The 18,513-nt window shown below is 41.5% G+C and overlaps 1 protein-coding gene across 1 annotated transcript in view; it reads left to right on the plus strand.

Annotated features, from left to right (window-relative positions):
- Nucleotides 1–18,513, plus strand: part of LOC128644497 (succinate dehydrogenase [ubiquinone] flavoprotein subunit, mitochondrial) — a gene marked incomplete at its 3' end in the record, with an annotated part of 402,567 nt that overhangs the window by 174,500 nt on the left and 209,554 nt on the right. The window contains exon 7 of the mRNA XM_053697078.1: nt 16,238–16,362. Within this exon, the coding sequence (XP_053553053.1) occupies nt 16,238–16,362 (125 nt within the window). The remainder of the gene's footprint in view (nt 1–16,237; nt 16,363–18,513) is intronic.

An 18,513-nucleotide genomic window follows, 5' to 3' on the forward strand; every position in this document is an offset into this window, starting at 1 on the left:
ACCTTTGCCACATGTTATGGGCCTGTCCAAAGATATCTCAATTATGGCTGAAAGTCCAATTCTGGTATAATAGGGTCTTTGCAAGTTCTACTGCCTTCTCTCTCGAACATATAGTGTTGCTCTTTCCGGAGATAAGAGGAGGGGAGAGAATGAGTATCCTAAATACAATTATACTAACAGTTAGGTACAATATCTTTTAAAAATGGATAGTGAAGAGCCCTCCTAGTTTGACACAAGTATTAAGGGATATTCAAGCCCAGATTATCTTTGAATCCTTTCATTTACAGTCTGTATCTGAAAGAAAAATTAAAGAGTTTCTGGAAGGCTGGGCGCCGGTTATTAAGACATACCCAAGTGGTTTGCAGAGACAGATTCTGAGACCCTTTGTGGCCTGAGTAAGCTTTGCAGAACTGGTTCTACATAGGGTATTTCCAGATACTTGGATTAGAAGTAGAAATGTGGTAGAATAACCCCTGTTGAGAGTTGATACTCTAGACGCTGGTCGGTACTCATAGGTTCCTGGAGGAGGAGGGGGGACTCGGTTCTCCCCTTATGATTTTCCCCTTTTTCTTCCTTTTTTTTTTGTTTTTCTTTTTCTTCTCTTTTTTTTTATGTATATAGTGTGGAAAATTAGCCACTTTATTGTAGCCTCTACTGGATTCAGAAATATTATTAACTGTTTTTATGACTGCTTAAATTTGTACCAGTGTTGATGTATCACTGAATTATGTTGGTCCTGCGAGACCGTGTTGGTCCTGCGCGACCGTGAATATGCAGAACATGTTATTTCTTTTTTTTTTTCTTTTTTTTTAAGTGGCTAAGACTAATAAAGATATTTTAAAAAAAAAAGACCAGTTATCAGACCTTCTTGCTCTCCATGGAACCTTTAACTTAGTTTTGAGAGTTCTGCAGGCTCAAGCGTTTGAACATTTGCATGGTCTGGACATTCAGCTGTTGCCTTGGAAGGTTCTCTATCTCTTGGCCATTTCCTTGGCCAGAAGAGTAAATGAGCTTTCTGTGCTCTTGTGATTCTCTTTACCTGATTTTCATCAAGATAAAGCAGTTTTAGGAACAAACTGTTTTGTAGCCCCATCTCTCTGTCAAGTTCCAAAAACACGAAAGAGAGATTATTTCATAAATTGGAGGTAGTAAGGGCCACTAAAGAATTTAGAAATTCTTCTTCCTTGCTCATCCATTTTTTAGGCTCCTGCATAGGACAGAAAGCTACTGCTATCACTTTGGCAACTTGGCTTAAAGGGACATTATATACTCATTCTTTCTTTGCATAAATGTTATGTAGATGATCTATTTATATAGCCCATAAAGTTTGTTTTTTTTAAATGTATAGTTTTGCTTATTTTTAAATAACATTGCTCTGATTTTCAGACTCCTAACCAAGCCCCAAAGTTTTAGAAAAATACTGACAGATATCTACTCCAGCTTGCTCCTGTTTGTGTAAAGTGTCTTTTCTCCAACATTGGTGTGTCCGGTCCACGGCGTCATCCTTACTTGTGGTAATATCTCTTCCCCAACAGGAAATGGCAAAGAGTCCCAGCAAAGCTGGCCATATAGTCCCTCCTAGGCTCCGCCCACCCCAGTCATTCTCTTTGCCGTTGCACAGGCAACATCTCCACGGAGATGGTTAAGAGTTTTTTGGTGTTTAAATGTAGTTTTTTATTCTTCTATCAAGTGTTTGTTATTTTAAAAAAGTGCTGGTATGTACTATTTACTCTGAAACGGATGAAGATTTCTGTTTGTGAGAGGAAGATGATTTTAGCAGACAGTAACTAAAATCGATTGCTGTTTCCACATAGGACTGTTGAGATGAAGTAACTTCAGTTGGGGGAAACAGTTAGCAGACTTTTCTGCTTAAGGTATGACTAGCCATATTTCTTACAAGACCATGTAATGCTGGAAGGCTGTCATTTCCCCTCATGGGGACCGGTAAGCCATTTTCTTAGTCAAGCAAACAGAATAAAGGGCTTAATATGGGCTATAAAACTGGTAGACACTTTTATGGGCTAAATCGATTGCTTTATTTGGGCATTTTATACATGTTTATGCTGATAATTCACATTTATAAACTTGGGGAACGTTTTTTAACGGCAGGCACTATGTTAGACACCTTTTCCAGTCAGGGAGGGCCTTCCCAGTTGTAGGCTGAGCCTCATTTTCGCGCCATTACTGCACAGTTGTTTTTGAGAGCAAGACATGCAGATGCATGTGTGAGGATCTGAAAGTAGCTGGAAAAGTTTCTAGAAGGCGTCACTTGGTATCGTATTCCCCTCTGGGCTTGGTTAGGTCACAGCAAAGGCTATAGCTGGGACTGTATAGGGGTTAAATTTGTAAACGGCTCCGGTTCCGTTATTTTAGGGGTTAAAGCTCTGAAAATGGGTGTGCAATACTCTTAATGCTTTAAGACACTGTGGTGAAATTTTGGTAATTTTTGAACAATTCCTTCATACTTTTTCACATATTCAGTAATAAAGTGTTTTCTGTTTAAAATTTAAAGAGACAGTAACGGTTTTGTTTTAAAACGTTTTTTGTGCTTTATTGACAAGTTTAAGCCTGTTTAACATGTCTGTGCCTTCGGATAAGCTATGTTCTATATGTATGAAAGCCAATGTGTCTCCCCATTTAAATTTGTGTGATAATTGTGCCATAGCGTCCAAACAAAGTAAGGACAGTACTGCCACAGATAATGAAATTGCCCAAGATGATTCCTCAGATGAGGGGAGTAAACATGATACTACATCATCTCCTACTGTGTCTACACCAGTTTTGCCCACGCAGGAGGCCCCTAGTACATCTAGCGCGCCAATGCTTATTACCATGCAACAATTGACGGCTGTAATGGATAACTCCATAGCAAATATTTTATCCAAAATGCCTGCATATCAGAGAAAGCGCGATTGCTCTGTTTTAAACACTGAAGAGCAGGAGGGCGCTGATGATAATTGTTCTGTCATACCCTCACACCAATCTGAAGTGGCCATGAGGGAGGTTTTGTCAGATGGGGAAATTTCAGATTCAGAAAAAATTTCTCAACAAAAGCTGAACCTGATGTTGTGACATTTAAATTTAAATTAGAACATCTCCGCGCACTGCTTAAAGAGGTGTTATCTACTCTGGATGATTGTGACAACTTGGTCATTCCAGAGAAATTATGTAAGATGGACAAGTTCCTAGAGGTTCCGGTGCACCCCGACGCTTTTCCTATTCCCAAGCGGGTGGCGGACATAGTGAATAAGGAGTGGGAAAAGCCCGGCATACCTTTTGTTCCCCCCCCTATATTTAAGAAATTATTTCCTATGGTCGACCCCAGAAAGGACTTATGGCAGACAGTCCCTAAGGTCGAGGGGGCAGTTTCTACTCTAACCAAAGGCGCACTACTATTCCTATCGAGGATAGTTGTGCTTTCAAAGATCCTATGGATAAAAAATTGGAGGGTTTGCTTAAAAAGATTTTTGTACAGCAAGGTTACCTTCTACAACCCATTTTGTGCATTGTTCCTGTCACTACAGCAGCGTGGTTCTGGTTCGAGGAACTAGAAAAGTCGCTCAGTAGAGAGACTCCATATGAGGAGGTTATGGACAGAGTTCACGCACTTAAGTTGGCTAACTCTTTTATTTTAGATGCCGCTTTGCAATTAGCTAGATTAGCGGCGAAAAATTCAGGGTTTGCAATCGTGGCGCGCAGAGCGCTTTGGCTAAAGTCTTGGTCAGCGGATGTGTCATCCAAGACAAAATTGCTTAACATCCCTTTCAAAGGTAAAACTCTATTTGGACCAGAATTGAAAGAGATTATCTCAGACATCACTGGGGGAAAGGGCCACGCCCTTCCACAAGATAGGCCTTTCAAGGCCAAGAATAAGTCTAATTTTCGTTCCTTTCGCAATTTCAGGAACGGACCGGCCTCTAATTCTGCATCCTCTAAGCAAGAGGGTAATGCCTCACAACCCAAACCAGCCTGGAAACCGATGCAAGGCTGGAACAAGGGTAAGCAGGCCAAGAAGCCTGCTGCTGCTAACAAAACAGCATGAAGGAGTAGCCCCCGATCCGGGACCGGATCTAGTAGGGGGCAGACTCTCTCTCTTTGCTCAGGCTTGGGCAAGAGATGTTCAGGATCCCTGGGCACTAGAAATAGTTTCTCAGGGTTATCTTCTGGAATTCAGGGAACTACCCCCAAGAGGAAGGTTCCACATGTCTCACTTATCCTTAAACCAAATAAAGAGACAGGCGTTCTTACATTGTGTAGAAGACCTGTTAAAGATGGGAGTGATACACCCAGTTCCAATAAAGGAACAAGGAATGGGATTTTATTCAAATCTGTTCGTAGTTCCCAAAAAAGAGGGAACTTTCAGACCAATTTTGGATTTGAAGATCCTAAACAAATTTCTCAGGGTACCATCGTTCAAGATGGAAACCATTCGAACGATTCTACCCACTATCCAGGAAGGTCAATTTATGACTACCGTGGATCTAAAGGATGCGTACCTACATATTCATATCCACAAAGAACATCATCAGTTCCTAAGGTTCGCCTTTCTGGACAAACATTACCAGTTTGTGGCCCTCCCATTCGGGTTAGCCACTGCTCCAAGGATTTTCACAAAGGTACTAGGGTCCCTTCTAGCGGTTTTAAGACCGAGGGGCATTGCAGTAGTACCTTACTTGGACGACATTCTAATAAAAGCGTCGTCCCTGTCAAAAGCAAAGGCTCATACAGACATCGTTCTGGCCTTTCTCAGATCACACGGATGGAAGGTGAACATAGAAAAAAGTTCTCTGTCTCCGTCAACAAGAGTTCCCTTCTTGGGAACAATAATAGATTCCTTAGAAATGAGGATTTTTCTGACAGAGGTCAGAAAGTCAAAACTTCTAAGCACTTGTCAAGTTCTTCATTCTGTTCCACGTCCTTCCATAGCGCAGTGCATGGAAGTAGTAGGGTTGATGGTTGCAGCAATGGACATAGTTCCTTTTGCACGAATTCATCTAAGACCATTACAACTGTGCATGCTCAAACAGTGGAATGGGGACTATACAGACTTGTCTCCAATGATTCAGGTAGATCAGAAGACCAGAGATTCACTCCGTTGGTGGCTGACCCTGGACCATCTATCCCAGGGAATAAGCTTCCGCAGACCAGAGTGGGTCATTGTCACGACCGACACCAGTCTAGTGGGCTGGGGCGCGGTCTGGGAATCCCTGAAAGCTCAGGGACTATGGTCTCGGGAAGAGTCTCTTCTCCCGATAAACATTCTGGAACTAAGAGCGATCTTCAATGCTCTCAGGGCTTGGCCTCAGCTTGCAAAGGCCAGATTCATAAGATTCCAATCAGACAACATGACGACCGTTGCGTATATCAATCATCAGGGGGGAACAAGGAGTTCCCTGGCGATGAAAGAAGTGACCAAAATAATACAATGGGCGGAGGATCACTCCTGCCACCTATCTGCGATCCACATCCCAGGTGTGGAAAACTGGGAAGCGGATTATCTGAGTCGTCAGACATTCCATCCGGGGGAGTGGGAACTCCACCCGGAGATCTTTGCCCAACTAACCTCAATTATGGGGCATTCCGGACATGGATCTGATGGCGTCTCGTCAGAGCTTCAAGGTTCCTTGCTACGGGTCCAGATCCAGGGATCCCAAGGCGACTCTAGTAGATGCACTAGTAGCACCTTGGACCTTCAAACTAGCTTATGTATTTCCACCGTTTCCTCTCATTCCCAGGCTGGTAGCCAGGATCAAACAGGAGAGGGCCTCGGTGATCTTGATAGCTCCTGCGTGGCCACGCAGGACTTGGTATGCAGACCTGGTGAATATGTCATCGGTTCCACCATGGAAGCTACCTTTGAGACAGGACCTTCTTGTTCAGGGTCCATTCGAACATCCAAATCTGGTCTCCCTCCAGCTGACGGCTTGGAGATTGAACGCTTGATTCTATCAAAGCGTGGGTTTTCAGATTCTGTGATAGATACTCTGGTTCAGGCCAGAAAACCGGTAACTAGAAAGATTTACCATAAAATATGGAAAAGATATATCTGTTGGTGTGAATCCAAAGGATTCCCATGGAATAAGATAAACATTCCTAAGATTCTCTCCTTTCTACAAGAAGGTTTGGAGAAAGGATTATCTGCAAGTTCTCTGAAGGGACAGATCTCTGCTTTATCTGTCTTACTACACAAAAGACTGGCAGCTGTGCCAGATGTTCAAGCATTTGTTCAGGCTCTGGTTAGGATCAAGCCTGTTTACAGACCTTTGACTCCTCCCTGGAGTCTAAATCTAGTTCTTTCAGTTCTTCAAGGGGTTCCGTTTGAACCTCTACATTCCATAGATATTAAGTTACTATCTTGGAAAGTTTTGTTTTTGGTTGCTATTTCTTCTGCTAGAAGAGTTTCAGAGTTATCTGCTCTGCAGTGTTCTCCGCCCTATCTGGTGTTCCATGCAGATAAGGTGGTTTTGCATACTAAGCCTGGTTTTCTTCCAAAGGTTGTTTCTAACAAGAATATTAACCAGGAGATAGTTGTACCTTCTTTATGTCCGAATCCAGTTTCAAAGAAGGAACGTTTGTTACACAATTTGGACGTAGTCCGTGCTCTAAAATTCTATTTAGAGGCTACAAAAGATTTCAGACAAACATCTTCTTTGTTTGTTGTCTATTCTGGTAAAAGGAGAGGTCAAAAAGCGACTTCTACCTCTCTTTCCTTTTGGCTTAAAAGCATCATCCGATTGGCTTATGAGACTGCCGGACGGCAGCCTCCTGAAAGAATCACAGCTCACTCCACTAGGGCTGTGGCTTCCACATGGGCCTTCAAGAACGAGGCTTCTGTTGACCAGATATGTAAGGCAGCGACTTGGTCTTCACTGCACACTTTCGCCAAATTTTACAAATTTGATACTTTTGCTTCTTCGGAGGCTATTTTTGGGAGAAAGGTTTTGCAAGCCGTGGTGCCTTCCGTTTAGGTAACCTGATTTGCTCCCTCCCTTCATCCGTGTCCTAAAGCTTTGGTATTGGTTCCCACAAGTAAGGATGACGCCGTGGACCGGACACACCAATGTTGGAGAAAACAGAATTTATGCTTACCTGATAAATTACTTTCTCCAACGGTGTGTCCGGTCCACGGCCCGCCCTGTTTTTTTAATCAGGTCTGATGAATTATTTTCTCTAACTACAGTCACCACGGTACCATATGGTTTCTCCTATATTTTTCCTCCTGTCCGTCGGTCGAATGACTGGGGTGGGCGGAGCCTAGGAGGGACTATATGGCCAGCTTTGCTGGGACTCTTTGCCATTTCCTGTTGGGGAAGAGATATTCCCACAAGTAAGGATGACGCCGTGGACCGGACACACCGTTGGAGAAAGTAATTTATCAGGTAAGCATAAATTCTGTTTTCATATGCAAAAGAAGGGGGAGGGGGGAGTGTCTTATTTCCCATTTGCAGTGGACTTTCCAGCTACCTTTTCAACGGAGCTATAAACTATAAACAGAGCTATAAACAGAGCTTCTAAGTAAGTTTTTAAACCGTTTTATACTGGATTTTTATATCAGTAAATGTGCATCTTATTCTTTATAGTAGTGTCTATTACATGCAGTTATATGAAAATTGGTGTATACTGTCCCTTTTAAAGCTTTGATTTGCAAAGCATACCTAGTAGCGGGAAAGTCTCCCCAGAACAAATTATTGATTATTCTACCAGAGCAGTCCCCACCTCTTGGGCTTTTGGAAATTAAGTTTCCACTGAACAGATTTATAAGTAAGCTACTTGGTAGAATCTGGTAAAGGTATATAATAATGACAATTTTAACAAATTAGCCTACTCAGAGGCTTCTTTTGGTAGTAAAGTGCAGCCTGTTTAGTACCTATACCTGCCTTATCTATTTTCAACTTCATGGTGGTTTTGTATGCTTACCTGATAAATTAATCCCATTTATGATGTTGAGTGTCCACAAGACCCACCCTTGTTTTTTCATCGCAGTTGGAGGCAGTGCCAGTTTGCACTTCTATTATCCTGGTTTTCCTTTCCTATTAAGTTCTGGATTAAAGCTCTTTCATGCGTGTGGGGGTGGTGGCTCCTCCTGTAGCACTGGACTTTAATCTCACATGTGATGTAGACTCTAACCATCATGAAATAAAATAATTTATCAAGTAAGCAAAATTTAGTGTTTTTAATTTTCAGATTCATTTTTATTGAATAACAAAGGTATAGAATCATAAAATGTGTTGTTTTGGGGGGAGATAAACTGATATATTTTACTGTCTAAAACTAAGCCTACTAATGATATAGTTCCAAATTAGATACATTTTAGAGACAATGCCCTGTCATCATTATAATTTAGCCTCCTATATTTAGGAGCGGTTAGTGCAGAGGCTAATGCTGCTCCCTTAAACGGACAGTTTACTGTAAAATTGGTTTCGCCTTAATATATTTCCAATGTCTTTTTATATCAATTGCATATTTAAAATGTATGGGAAATTTGATCTTAAGGTTTATTTTTTAATGTGAAATAGCTTTTTTTCTACTTTGAAGCCATAACCCCTTTAAATGGGCTGAACTTACAGGGAGAACATATCTCTTTATCTTATCACTATATACATAAACACAAATGCTTACTTATCATATTTCTGTCCGAGATAACTATTTAAAATTAACATTTTAGTACCTGCCACTCCCGCCACCCACTGGGAGTGTAATTCCTTCCGGATCTGGTTTACATAGCTTTTCTGTACCATTACTGCAGTATTGATATTTTCAGAATAGGTGGTGGTTTCAACAGTCAAAAGCAGTTATTTCAAACGTATACTCCAACAAGTAAAATAGATTTGGAAGACATTAAAAGGGAGCACATTTCTCTTACAAGGTGTATCCAGTCCACGGATTCATCCATACTTGTGGGATATTCTCATTCCCTACAGGAAGTGGCAAAGAGAACACACAGCAGAGCTGTCCATATAGCTCGCCCTCTGGCTCCGCCCCCCAGTCATTCTCTTTGCCGCTCTAACAAGAAGCATCTCCACGGGAGGGTAAAGTGAATGTGGTGTTAGATTTGTAGTTTTTTATATCTTCAATCAAAAGTTTGTTATTTTTAAATAGTGCCGGTTTGTACTATTTACTCTGTAGCAGAAAGTGATGAAGAATTCTGCTGAGAGGAAAATGATTTTAGCATGTTGTAACTAAAATCCTCTGCTGTTCCCACACAGGACTGGGGAGTACCAGAAAGCTTCAGTTGGGGGGAACAGTTTGCAGGCTTAACTGCTACAAGGTATGTTCAGTCATCTTTTTCTAGTCAAGACTTAGTAATGCTAGAAGACTGACAAGAATCCCCATGTGGGGAAGGTAAGCCATATTCTGAGACTCAATATAGAAAGAAGGCTTATTTAACAGGGCTAAATGACTGGTGGACACTGTTAAAGGGCAATCGATTATTTTATAGTAAAATTATAATCATTGTACAAGTTTTTATAACTTTTGGAGTGTTATTTGGGGTTTTATTCCACATGGCAGAATTTTAGACACCTATTTAGGATTTTGAAGGCCCCACAACTCTGGAGTGGAGAGGGAGGGGGCCTAAATTTCGCACCTCAGTTGCGCACTTCATATTGCAGAGAGCTTCATGCAGCTTCACGTGGAGGGTCCTAAAACTTCTTGAGGACTTCGTAGAGGCTTATTTCTCATCAAACTAATCCCCAGAGGCAAGGTAGGGCCACAGCAGATTGCTGTGGCATGGTGCTGTAGTTTGCTAACCGGTTGTCAGCTTTAGGTTGCTCCGGTTCAGGCATTTAGGGGTTAATTGGCTTGATATTTGCTGTGCAATCATTAAGATAGTGTGGTGAAATTTTCAGACAGATTGGATCATTTTTGAACATTTAGTAAAAAAGTGTGTGCTTTTATTATTTAAAGGCACAGTACCGTTTTTTCTCAAATTGTATTTTTCAGTCTTTGAGTGCTGTCTAAGTCTGTTTAACATGTCTGAGCCTACAGATAGACGTTGCTCTATGTGTTTAGTAGCCATGGTGGAACCCCCTTTACATTTGTGTTTTAAGTGTGCTAATGTATCTATGCATTTTAAAGATAAAAATGTAGCCCAAGATGATTCTTTAACAGAAGGTAACGAGGATAGCCCATCTTCCTCTCCCCATGTGTCGACACCAGTCACGCCCGCGCAAGCGATGCCTAGTACCTCTAGCGCATTGGCCCCCATTATATTACAACAACTAGCAGTCATGGATAATTCCCTTGCAGCATTTTTATCCAAACTGCCAGTTTTTCCTAAAAAGCATGATAGCTCGGTTTTAAGAACAGAGTATGAGCAATCAGAAGCTTTGGAAGGTTTATCTGTTGTACCCTCACAAAACTCTGAAGTGACGGTGAGGGATGTGCTGTCTGAGGGAGAAATTTCTGATACAGGAAAGGTTTCTCAGCGGGCAGAATCAGATTCCTTAGCGTTTAAATTTAAGCTGGAACACCTCCGCGTACTGCTTAAAGAGGTATTAGCTACGATGGATGATTGTGACCCCATGGTGGTCCCAGAGAAATTGTGTAAAATGGACAAATTCCTAGAAGTCCCGGTATACACTGATGCGTTCCCGATCCCCAAGAGGGTGGCGGATATTGTGGATAGGGAGTGGGAAAGACCAGGTGTACCCTTTGTCCCCCCCTATCTTTAAGAAAATGTTCCCTATAACTGATCCCAGGCGGGACGCATGGCAGATGATCCCTAAGGTAGAGGGGGCAATTTCAACACTTGCCAAGCGCACAACCATACCAATTGAAGACAGTTGTGCTTTCAAGGATCCTATGGATAAAAAATTGGAAGGTTTACTAAAGAAAATATTTGTTCAACAAGGTTTCCTTCTCCAACCTATTGCCTGCATTATTCCTGTGACTACTGCAGCGGCTTTCTGGTTTGAGGCGCTGGAGGAGTCGCTCCAGACGGAGACCTCATATGACGAAATTATGGATAGAATTAAGGCTCTAAAGCTGGCTAATTCTTTTATAACAGATGCCGCTTTGCAATTAGCTAAATTGGCGGCGAAAAATTCTGGTTTTGCCATCATGGCGCGCAGAGCGCTCTGGCTGAAATCATGGTTGGCCGATGTGTCGTCTAAAACTAAGTTACTGAATATCCCTTTCAAGGGAAAGACCCTTTTCGGGCCAGAGTTGAAAGAGATTATTTCGGATATCACTGGGGGAAAGGGCCATGCCCTCCCGCAAGATAGGCCTTTTAAGGCTAAAAACAAGGCTAATTTTCGTTCCTTTCGCAACTTCAGGAGCGGTCCTGCTTCAACCTCCGCAACCGCAAAGCAAGAGGGTAACTCTTCACAGCCCAAGGCAACCTGGAAGCCTTTGCAGGGCTGGAACAAGGGTAAACAGGCCAAGAAGCCTGCAGCTGCTACTAAGACAGCATGAAGGGGTAGCCCCCGATCAGGGACCGGATCTAGTAGGGGGCAGACTCTCTCTCTTTGCTCAGGCTTGGGCAAGAGATGTTTCCGATCCCTGGGCATTAGAGATAGTTGCTCAGGGATATTTTCTAGAATTCAAGGACTCTCCTCCAAGGGGAAGGTTCCACATTTCTCATCTGTCTACAGACCAGACAAAGAAAGAGGCGTTCTTACGCTGTGTAGAAGATCTATTCAAGATGGGAGTGATATGTCCAGTTCCAATTACAGAACAAGGACTCTGTTTTTACTCAAACCTGTTTGTGGTTCCCAAAAAGGAAGGAACTTTCAGACCAATCCTGGATCTAAAAATTCTAAACCCAAGAATTTTCACAAAGGTGCTAGGGTCCCTTCTAGCGGTACTAAGACCGCGGGGCATTGCAGTAGCACCCTATCTGGACGACATCTTAATTCAGGCGTCGTCTTTTCCCAGAGTCAAGGCTCATACGGATATTGTTCTGGCCTTTCTAAGGTCTCACGGGTGGAAGGTGAACACCGAAAAAAGTTCTCTGTGCCCACTCACAAGGGTTCTCTTCCTGGGAACATTAATAGACTCGGTAGAAATGAAAATATTTCTGACAGAGGTCAGAAAGTTAAAGCTTCTAAAGACTTGCCGAGCTCTTCATTCCATTCCCCGGCCATCTGTAGCTTAGTGCATGGAGGTAATCGGATTAATGGTAGCAGCAATGGACGTAGTCCCATTTGCTCGAATTCATCTCAGGCCACTGCAATTGTGCATGCTCAAACAGTGGAATGGGGATTATGCAGATATGTCTCCTCAAATTCAACTGGACAAGAAAACCAGAGATTCTCTTCTCTGGTGGTTGTCTCAGGATCACCTGTCTCAGGGAATGTGCTTCCGCAGACCGAAGTGGATCATCGTGACGACCGACGCCAGTCTGTTGGGCTGGGGCGCGGTCTGGGGCTCCCTGAAAGCTCAGGGCCTATGGTCTCGAGAAGAGTCTCTTCTTCCGATAAACATTTTGGAACTGAGAGCGATATTCAATACGCTCCAGGCTTGGCCTCAACTAGCGGCGGCCAAGTTCATCAGGTTTCAGTCGGACAACATCACGACTGTAGCATACATCAATCATCAGGGAGGAACAAAGAGTTCCTTAGCGATGAAGGAAGTAACCAAGATAATCAGGTGGGCGGAGGATCACTCTTGCCACCTATCTGCAATTCACATCCCAGGAGTAGACAACTGGGAAGCGGATTTTCTAAGTCGTCAGACTTTTCACCCGGGGGAGTGGGAACTCCACCCGGAGGTATTTGCTCAGCTGACTCAGCTTTGGGGCATTCCAGAGTTGGATCTGATGGCGTCCCGTCAGAACACCAAACTTCCTCTTTACGGATCCAGGTCCAGGGACCCCAAGGCGGCATTGATAGATGCTCTAGTAGCGCCTTGGTCCTTCAATCTGGCCTATGTCTTTCCACCGTTTCCCCTTCTCCCTCGGCTGGTAGCCAGAATCAAACAGGAGAAGGCCTCGGTAATTCTGATAGCGCCTGCATGGCCACGCAGGACTTGGTATGCAGACCTAGTGGACATGTCATCTGTTCCACCTTGGTCACTGCCAATGAGGCAGGATCTTCTAATACAGGGTCCATTCAAGCATCCAAATCTAGTTTCTCTGCAGCTGACTGCTTGGAGATTGAACGCTTAATTCTATCCAAGCGTGGGTTCTCTGAATCAGTCATAGATACTCTGATCCAAGCTAGAAAACCTGTCACCAGGAAAATTTACCATAAGATATGGCGGAAGTATCTTTGTTGGTGTGAATCCAAAGGTTACTCGTGGAGTAAAGTTAGGATTCCAAGGATATTGTCTTTTCTCCAAGAGGGATTGGAGAAAGGTCTATCCGCTAGTTCCTTAAAGGGGCAGATATCTGCTCTGTCTATCCTTTTGCACAAGCGTCTGGCAGAAGTACCAGATGTTCAGTCGTTTGCACAGGCGTTAGTTAGAATCAAGCCTGTCTATAAACCTGTGGCTCCTCTATGGAGTCTAAATTTAGTTCTTTCAGTTCTTCAAGGGGTTCCTTTACATTCCATAGATATTAAGTTATTATCTTGGAAAGTTTTGTTTTTGGTAGCTATTTCTTCTGCTCGAAGAGTTTCAGAATTGTCTGCTTTGCAGTGTATTTCACCCTATCTGGTGTTCCATGCAGATAAGGTAGTTTTGCGTACCAAACCTGGTTTTCTTCCTAAAGTTGTTTTGAATAAGAACATTAACCAGGAAATCATTGTTCCTTCCCTGTGCCCTAATCCAGTTTCTAAGAAGGAACGGCTTTTGCACAATCTTGATGTGGTTCGTGCTTTGAAATTCTATTTACAAGCAACTAAGGATTTCAGACAAACATCATCTTTGTTTGTTGTCTATTCTGGTAAGAGGAGAGGTCAAAAAGCGACGGCTACCTCTCTTTTCTTCTGGTTGAAAAGCATCATCCGATTGGCTTATGAGACTGCTGGGCATCAGCCTCCTGAACGAATTACAGCTCATTCCACCAGAGCTGTGGCTTCCACTTGGGCCTTCAAGAATGAGGCTTCTGTTGAACAGATTTGTAAGGCAGCGACTTGATCTTCACTGCATACTTTTGCCAAATTTTACAATTTTGATACTTTTGCTTCTTCGGAGGCTATTTTTGGGAGAAAGGTTTTGCAAGCAGTGGTGCCTTCCATTTAGGTTACCTGTCTTGTTCCCTCCCTTCATCCGTGTCCTATAGCTTTGGTATTGGTATCCCACAAGTAAGGATGAATCCGTGGACTGGATACACCTTGTAAGAGAAAACAGAATTTATGCTTACCTGATAAATTACTTTCTCTTACGGTGTATCCAGTCCACGGCCCGCCCTGGCAATTAAGCCAGGTTAAATTTTTTTGTTTAAACTACAGTCACCACTGCACCCTATGGTTTCTCCTTTTTCTCCTAACCGTCGGTCGAATGACTGGGGGGCGGAGCCAGAGGGGGAGCTATATGGAGAGCTCTGCTGTGTGTTCTCTTTGCCACTTCCTGTAGGGAATGAGAATATCCCACAAGTAAGGATGAATCCGTGGACTGGATACACCGTAAGAGAAAGTAATTTATCAGGTAAGCATAAATTCTGTTTTTACAGTTCGCTGTTGCTTTAAATTTATGACTTCACTTTTGAAAGTTACTCCAAATGGCAGTTCCCTTTTATATGTTTTTCTACAAATTGCTAGATTCTTGTTTTAGTGAAAAGAATACTGTTGATATAACACGGACGTTAAACACATAGGGATAGGTTACAAGTGGCTCGGTAAATGTTTTTCTGCTCGCATGCTAAATGTGCTGAAGTTAAAATTTTAGCGTGACTGGCTTCAAAAAATTGTAATTAGGACCTAGACTTGATCTTAACATTAGCATAAAGATTAAATTAGGACTAATTTTAAAATAAGGACCCCATGAATCCCACTCTATCCCCTGATGTGTTTCGCCAGAAGGCTTTGTCAAAGGCACCTTAAAATTTAATCTGTTTATTATACAAGTAAACACACATAGGACTTTTGATTTTCATTTTTTTCCATATTTTATTAGATTTTATTAAATGTTATGTTTTATCTGAACAGTCTCTCCAAGATCCGGATGGGCATTAACATTTCTGACTGAATCTGTAAATAAATCACCATCAAATAGTTGAAAGTGGATGTTTAAAGCGCAAACTATAACTTTTCAACTTGTAATATGCACGCTAATTAGCACTGTCGCAAAACCCATTGAAAGTATAAAATTCGCTAGAGTGATGTCGGCCGTGCTAACCCATCTCTAGTAAATGGAATTTATCATGAACTTGTAATATCAAGTTACGTGCTAATGTTAGCACGGAGGAGGGATATTGCTTATCGAGTCCTGCACTGTCATTAGCTCGCCATTTGTAAACTGGCCCATGTGCTCCTCTTATTTGTAGAATATTTATCAGTTTTTTTACAGTGATACGCATTTATTGAAGTTAGTACAATTTAAAAATGTAAGTGGTCATTTATTCTTACCTTTTCCTATATTAGACAAACCAAGTAATCTTTCTCTCTTTTACCTCGTTTTTTTCCCAAACACTGTTCATGATCCACTCTAGATTGTAGGCTCTCCCTCTGATTTGCAAACATACACAAATAATACATTTTCATTATTGAAGGGGTTTGTAATTTCGGAAAAAGACTCCTATAAGTGTTGTTGCATATGGCTACTACCTGGTTCTCAAGGCAACTAAGTTGATAGGTAGAAATTAATTTTCACAGCAGAGGAATGGTGGAAGACATAGCTACAGGAAAATAAGGGAAAGGCGATGAGTGAATGACAAATACGTGCAATAGAAATAATGGCACAGTCGGAAAGAGACAAGCAAAACTGTATAACATTTTATTCATCATTATTTTAAATAAAGGGACATTAATGCCAACATTAAACTGTCATGATTCAGATAGAGCATGCTATTTTAACAGCTTTCCAGTTTGCTTCTATTATCAGTTTGTGCTCAGTCTTTTTATATGCACACTTTCTGAGGCACCAGCTCCTAGTGAGCATGTGCAAGAGTTCACTGTTTATACGTATATGAGTCTGAGTCTGTGATTGACTGAAGGCTGTCACATGGCACAGTGGGCAGGAAAATGGAAGCAGTTTTTGAAATTTCTCAGGAAAATATCTACTCATAATTTGCAATTCAGAATAAGTTTTATTAAGTTTGCATTTGTGGATTTTGCAATTTAAGGTCCTTTAAAAAGCTGATATTAAAGCTGTACATATCTTTTTTTTTAACTACCATGCATTCTGATTTTCCTAGGGGATACGGTCGTACCTATTTCAGCTGCACTTCTGCACATACTTGTACAGGTGATGGCACCGCCATGGTTACGAGAGCTGGGCTTCCCTGCCAAGACATGGAGTTTATACAGTTTCACCCCACAGGTGATAACTGCTATTTTAAACAATGTTAACACTGACTCATTTTGCTTTTGAGAGTAGTTGTATATGGGGTCTTATTCATAATCATAAATGTTATTCCCTACTTAACCCCCCCCCCCCCCCCACAATCAGACAGCAAAATAATAAGCTGTGGTGCATGTCTTTTCATTTGCCCCTTAAAATGACAATGCTTCCCCTTAATGTTTTCCTCGTCTTGTTATACCCACTGCAGTGTATTAAATGTATAGGAAATTATTCCTTCATGATAATTTTGTATTTAAAATAGCCAGTTTTGCTCATTAAGACCATCACCTATTGTTTTTTTAGCACATGTCCATAACAATGGGCTGAGCCTGCAAGTAAAACAGACCTACTAATCTCTTTTAGGTACTGAAATGCTAATTATGGCAGGGGCAGGGTTAGCCAGCTATTTCAGATATACAATCTCTCCCTGTTACCCCCAACTGGGAGATTAATCAGTTTTATTGTCTACTGTTTGCATATCCTTCTACAGAGAAAACGTTTGTTAGTCATATTTTTAATATAGATTGGGATTACAACAGGCAAAAGAAACTATGCAAGGGGAGAAAATTATATAAAATATCGGCTAGATTACAAGTGTTGCGCTGCGGTTATAATGCTGAAAAATTGGCCATTGCGTGTGGAATGACCAGTAACGCATATTAAGAGTCGCGACGGTATAGCTGCATCACAAGCATTTTAGCCTGTAATGCAACGTCAATTCCGCACTAAAAAAAAGGATGTTTTGAGTGCAGGATTTTCCATAGCGCCGTATTACAGGTTGTGCGGTCCGGCTAAAATGCTTGCGTTACAGCCTATACTGACACGATCCATTCTGCTATCTGAGACCAGTAGTTAGGGATTTTGTGTAACAAAAATGTTTCACAAAACTCATAACTAAAATGTTACAAAGTACACTAACACCCATAAACTACCTATTTACCTCTAAACCGCCACCCTCCTGCATCGCAAACACTATATTAAACTTATTAACCCCTAATCTGCCGCCCACCCACATTGCAACTAATAAATACACCTATTAACCCCTAATCCGCTGCCCCTGACATAGCCAACACTAAATAAACCTATTAACCCCTAAACCTCCAGCCCCCCACATAGTAACTAATAAACTAAACCTATTAACCCCTAAACCACCAGCCCCCCACATTGTAACTACTAAACCTATTAACCCCTAAACCGCCGGCCCCCCACATCACAAAACACTAAATTAAACTATTAACCCCTATACCTTACACTCCCCTAACTTTAAATTAAAATTACAATATAACAATCTTTAAGTAAATAAAAACCTAACTGTGAAATAAAAAAACTAAGATTAAACTATAAATTAACCTAACATAACTATCCTAATAAATTTTAAAAAACCTAAATTACATGATTAAAAATACCTAACACTACGAAAAAAATTAAAAACCTAAATTACAAATGAAAAAAAACTAATACTATGAATTTTTTTTTAAAAATCTAAGATTTTAAAAAATAATAAACGAAATTATCAAAAATAATATATATCTCACCCCCCCAAAATAAAAATACCCCCTAACCTACAATAAACTAGCAATAGCCCTTAAAGGGGCCTTTTGTAGGGCATTGCCCTAAGTTAAACAGCTCTTTTATCTAGACAAATACGTCCCCCCAACAGTAAAACCCACCACCCAACCAACCCCCCAAAATAAAAAACCTAAGTCTAAATAAAACCTAAGCTACCCATTGCCCCTAAAGGGCATTCAGCTCTTTTACACTGCCCTTAAAAGGGCATTCAGATTTTTTACAGTGCCCAAAAGAACCCTAATCTAAAAAAAAAAAAAAACATTCCAAAAAATAAATCTAACACTAACCCCAGAAAATCTGCTCACGGTTCTTGAAGTCCGGTCATCCATCCTCATCCAGGCAGCCAGAAATCTTCATCCAGGCGGCGACACCTTCATCAATCTTGAGGACATCTTCTATTTTCATCCCGGCGGCTCGGAGCTATCCTGGCTGTTCAAATCAGCCAATAGGATTTCAGAAGCTCTCATCCTGTTGGCTGATTTGAATTTGAAGAATCAAATCAGCCAATAGGAATGCAAGGTACACCGTTTTAAAACGGGTACCTTGCATTCAACTTCAGTG

The sequence above is a fragment of the Bombina bombina genome, unplaced genomic scaffold, assembly GCF_027579735.1.
Source record: "Bombina bombina isolate aBomBom1 unplaced genomic scaffold, aBomBom1.pri scaffold_463, whole genome shotgun sequence".
NCBI classification, from domain to species: Eukaryota; Metazoa; Chordata; class Amphibia; order Anura; family Bombinatoridae; genus Bombina; species Bombina bombina.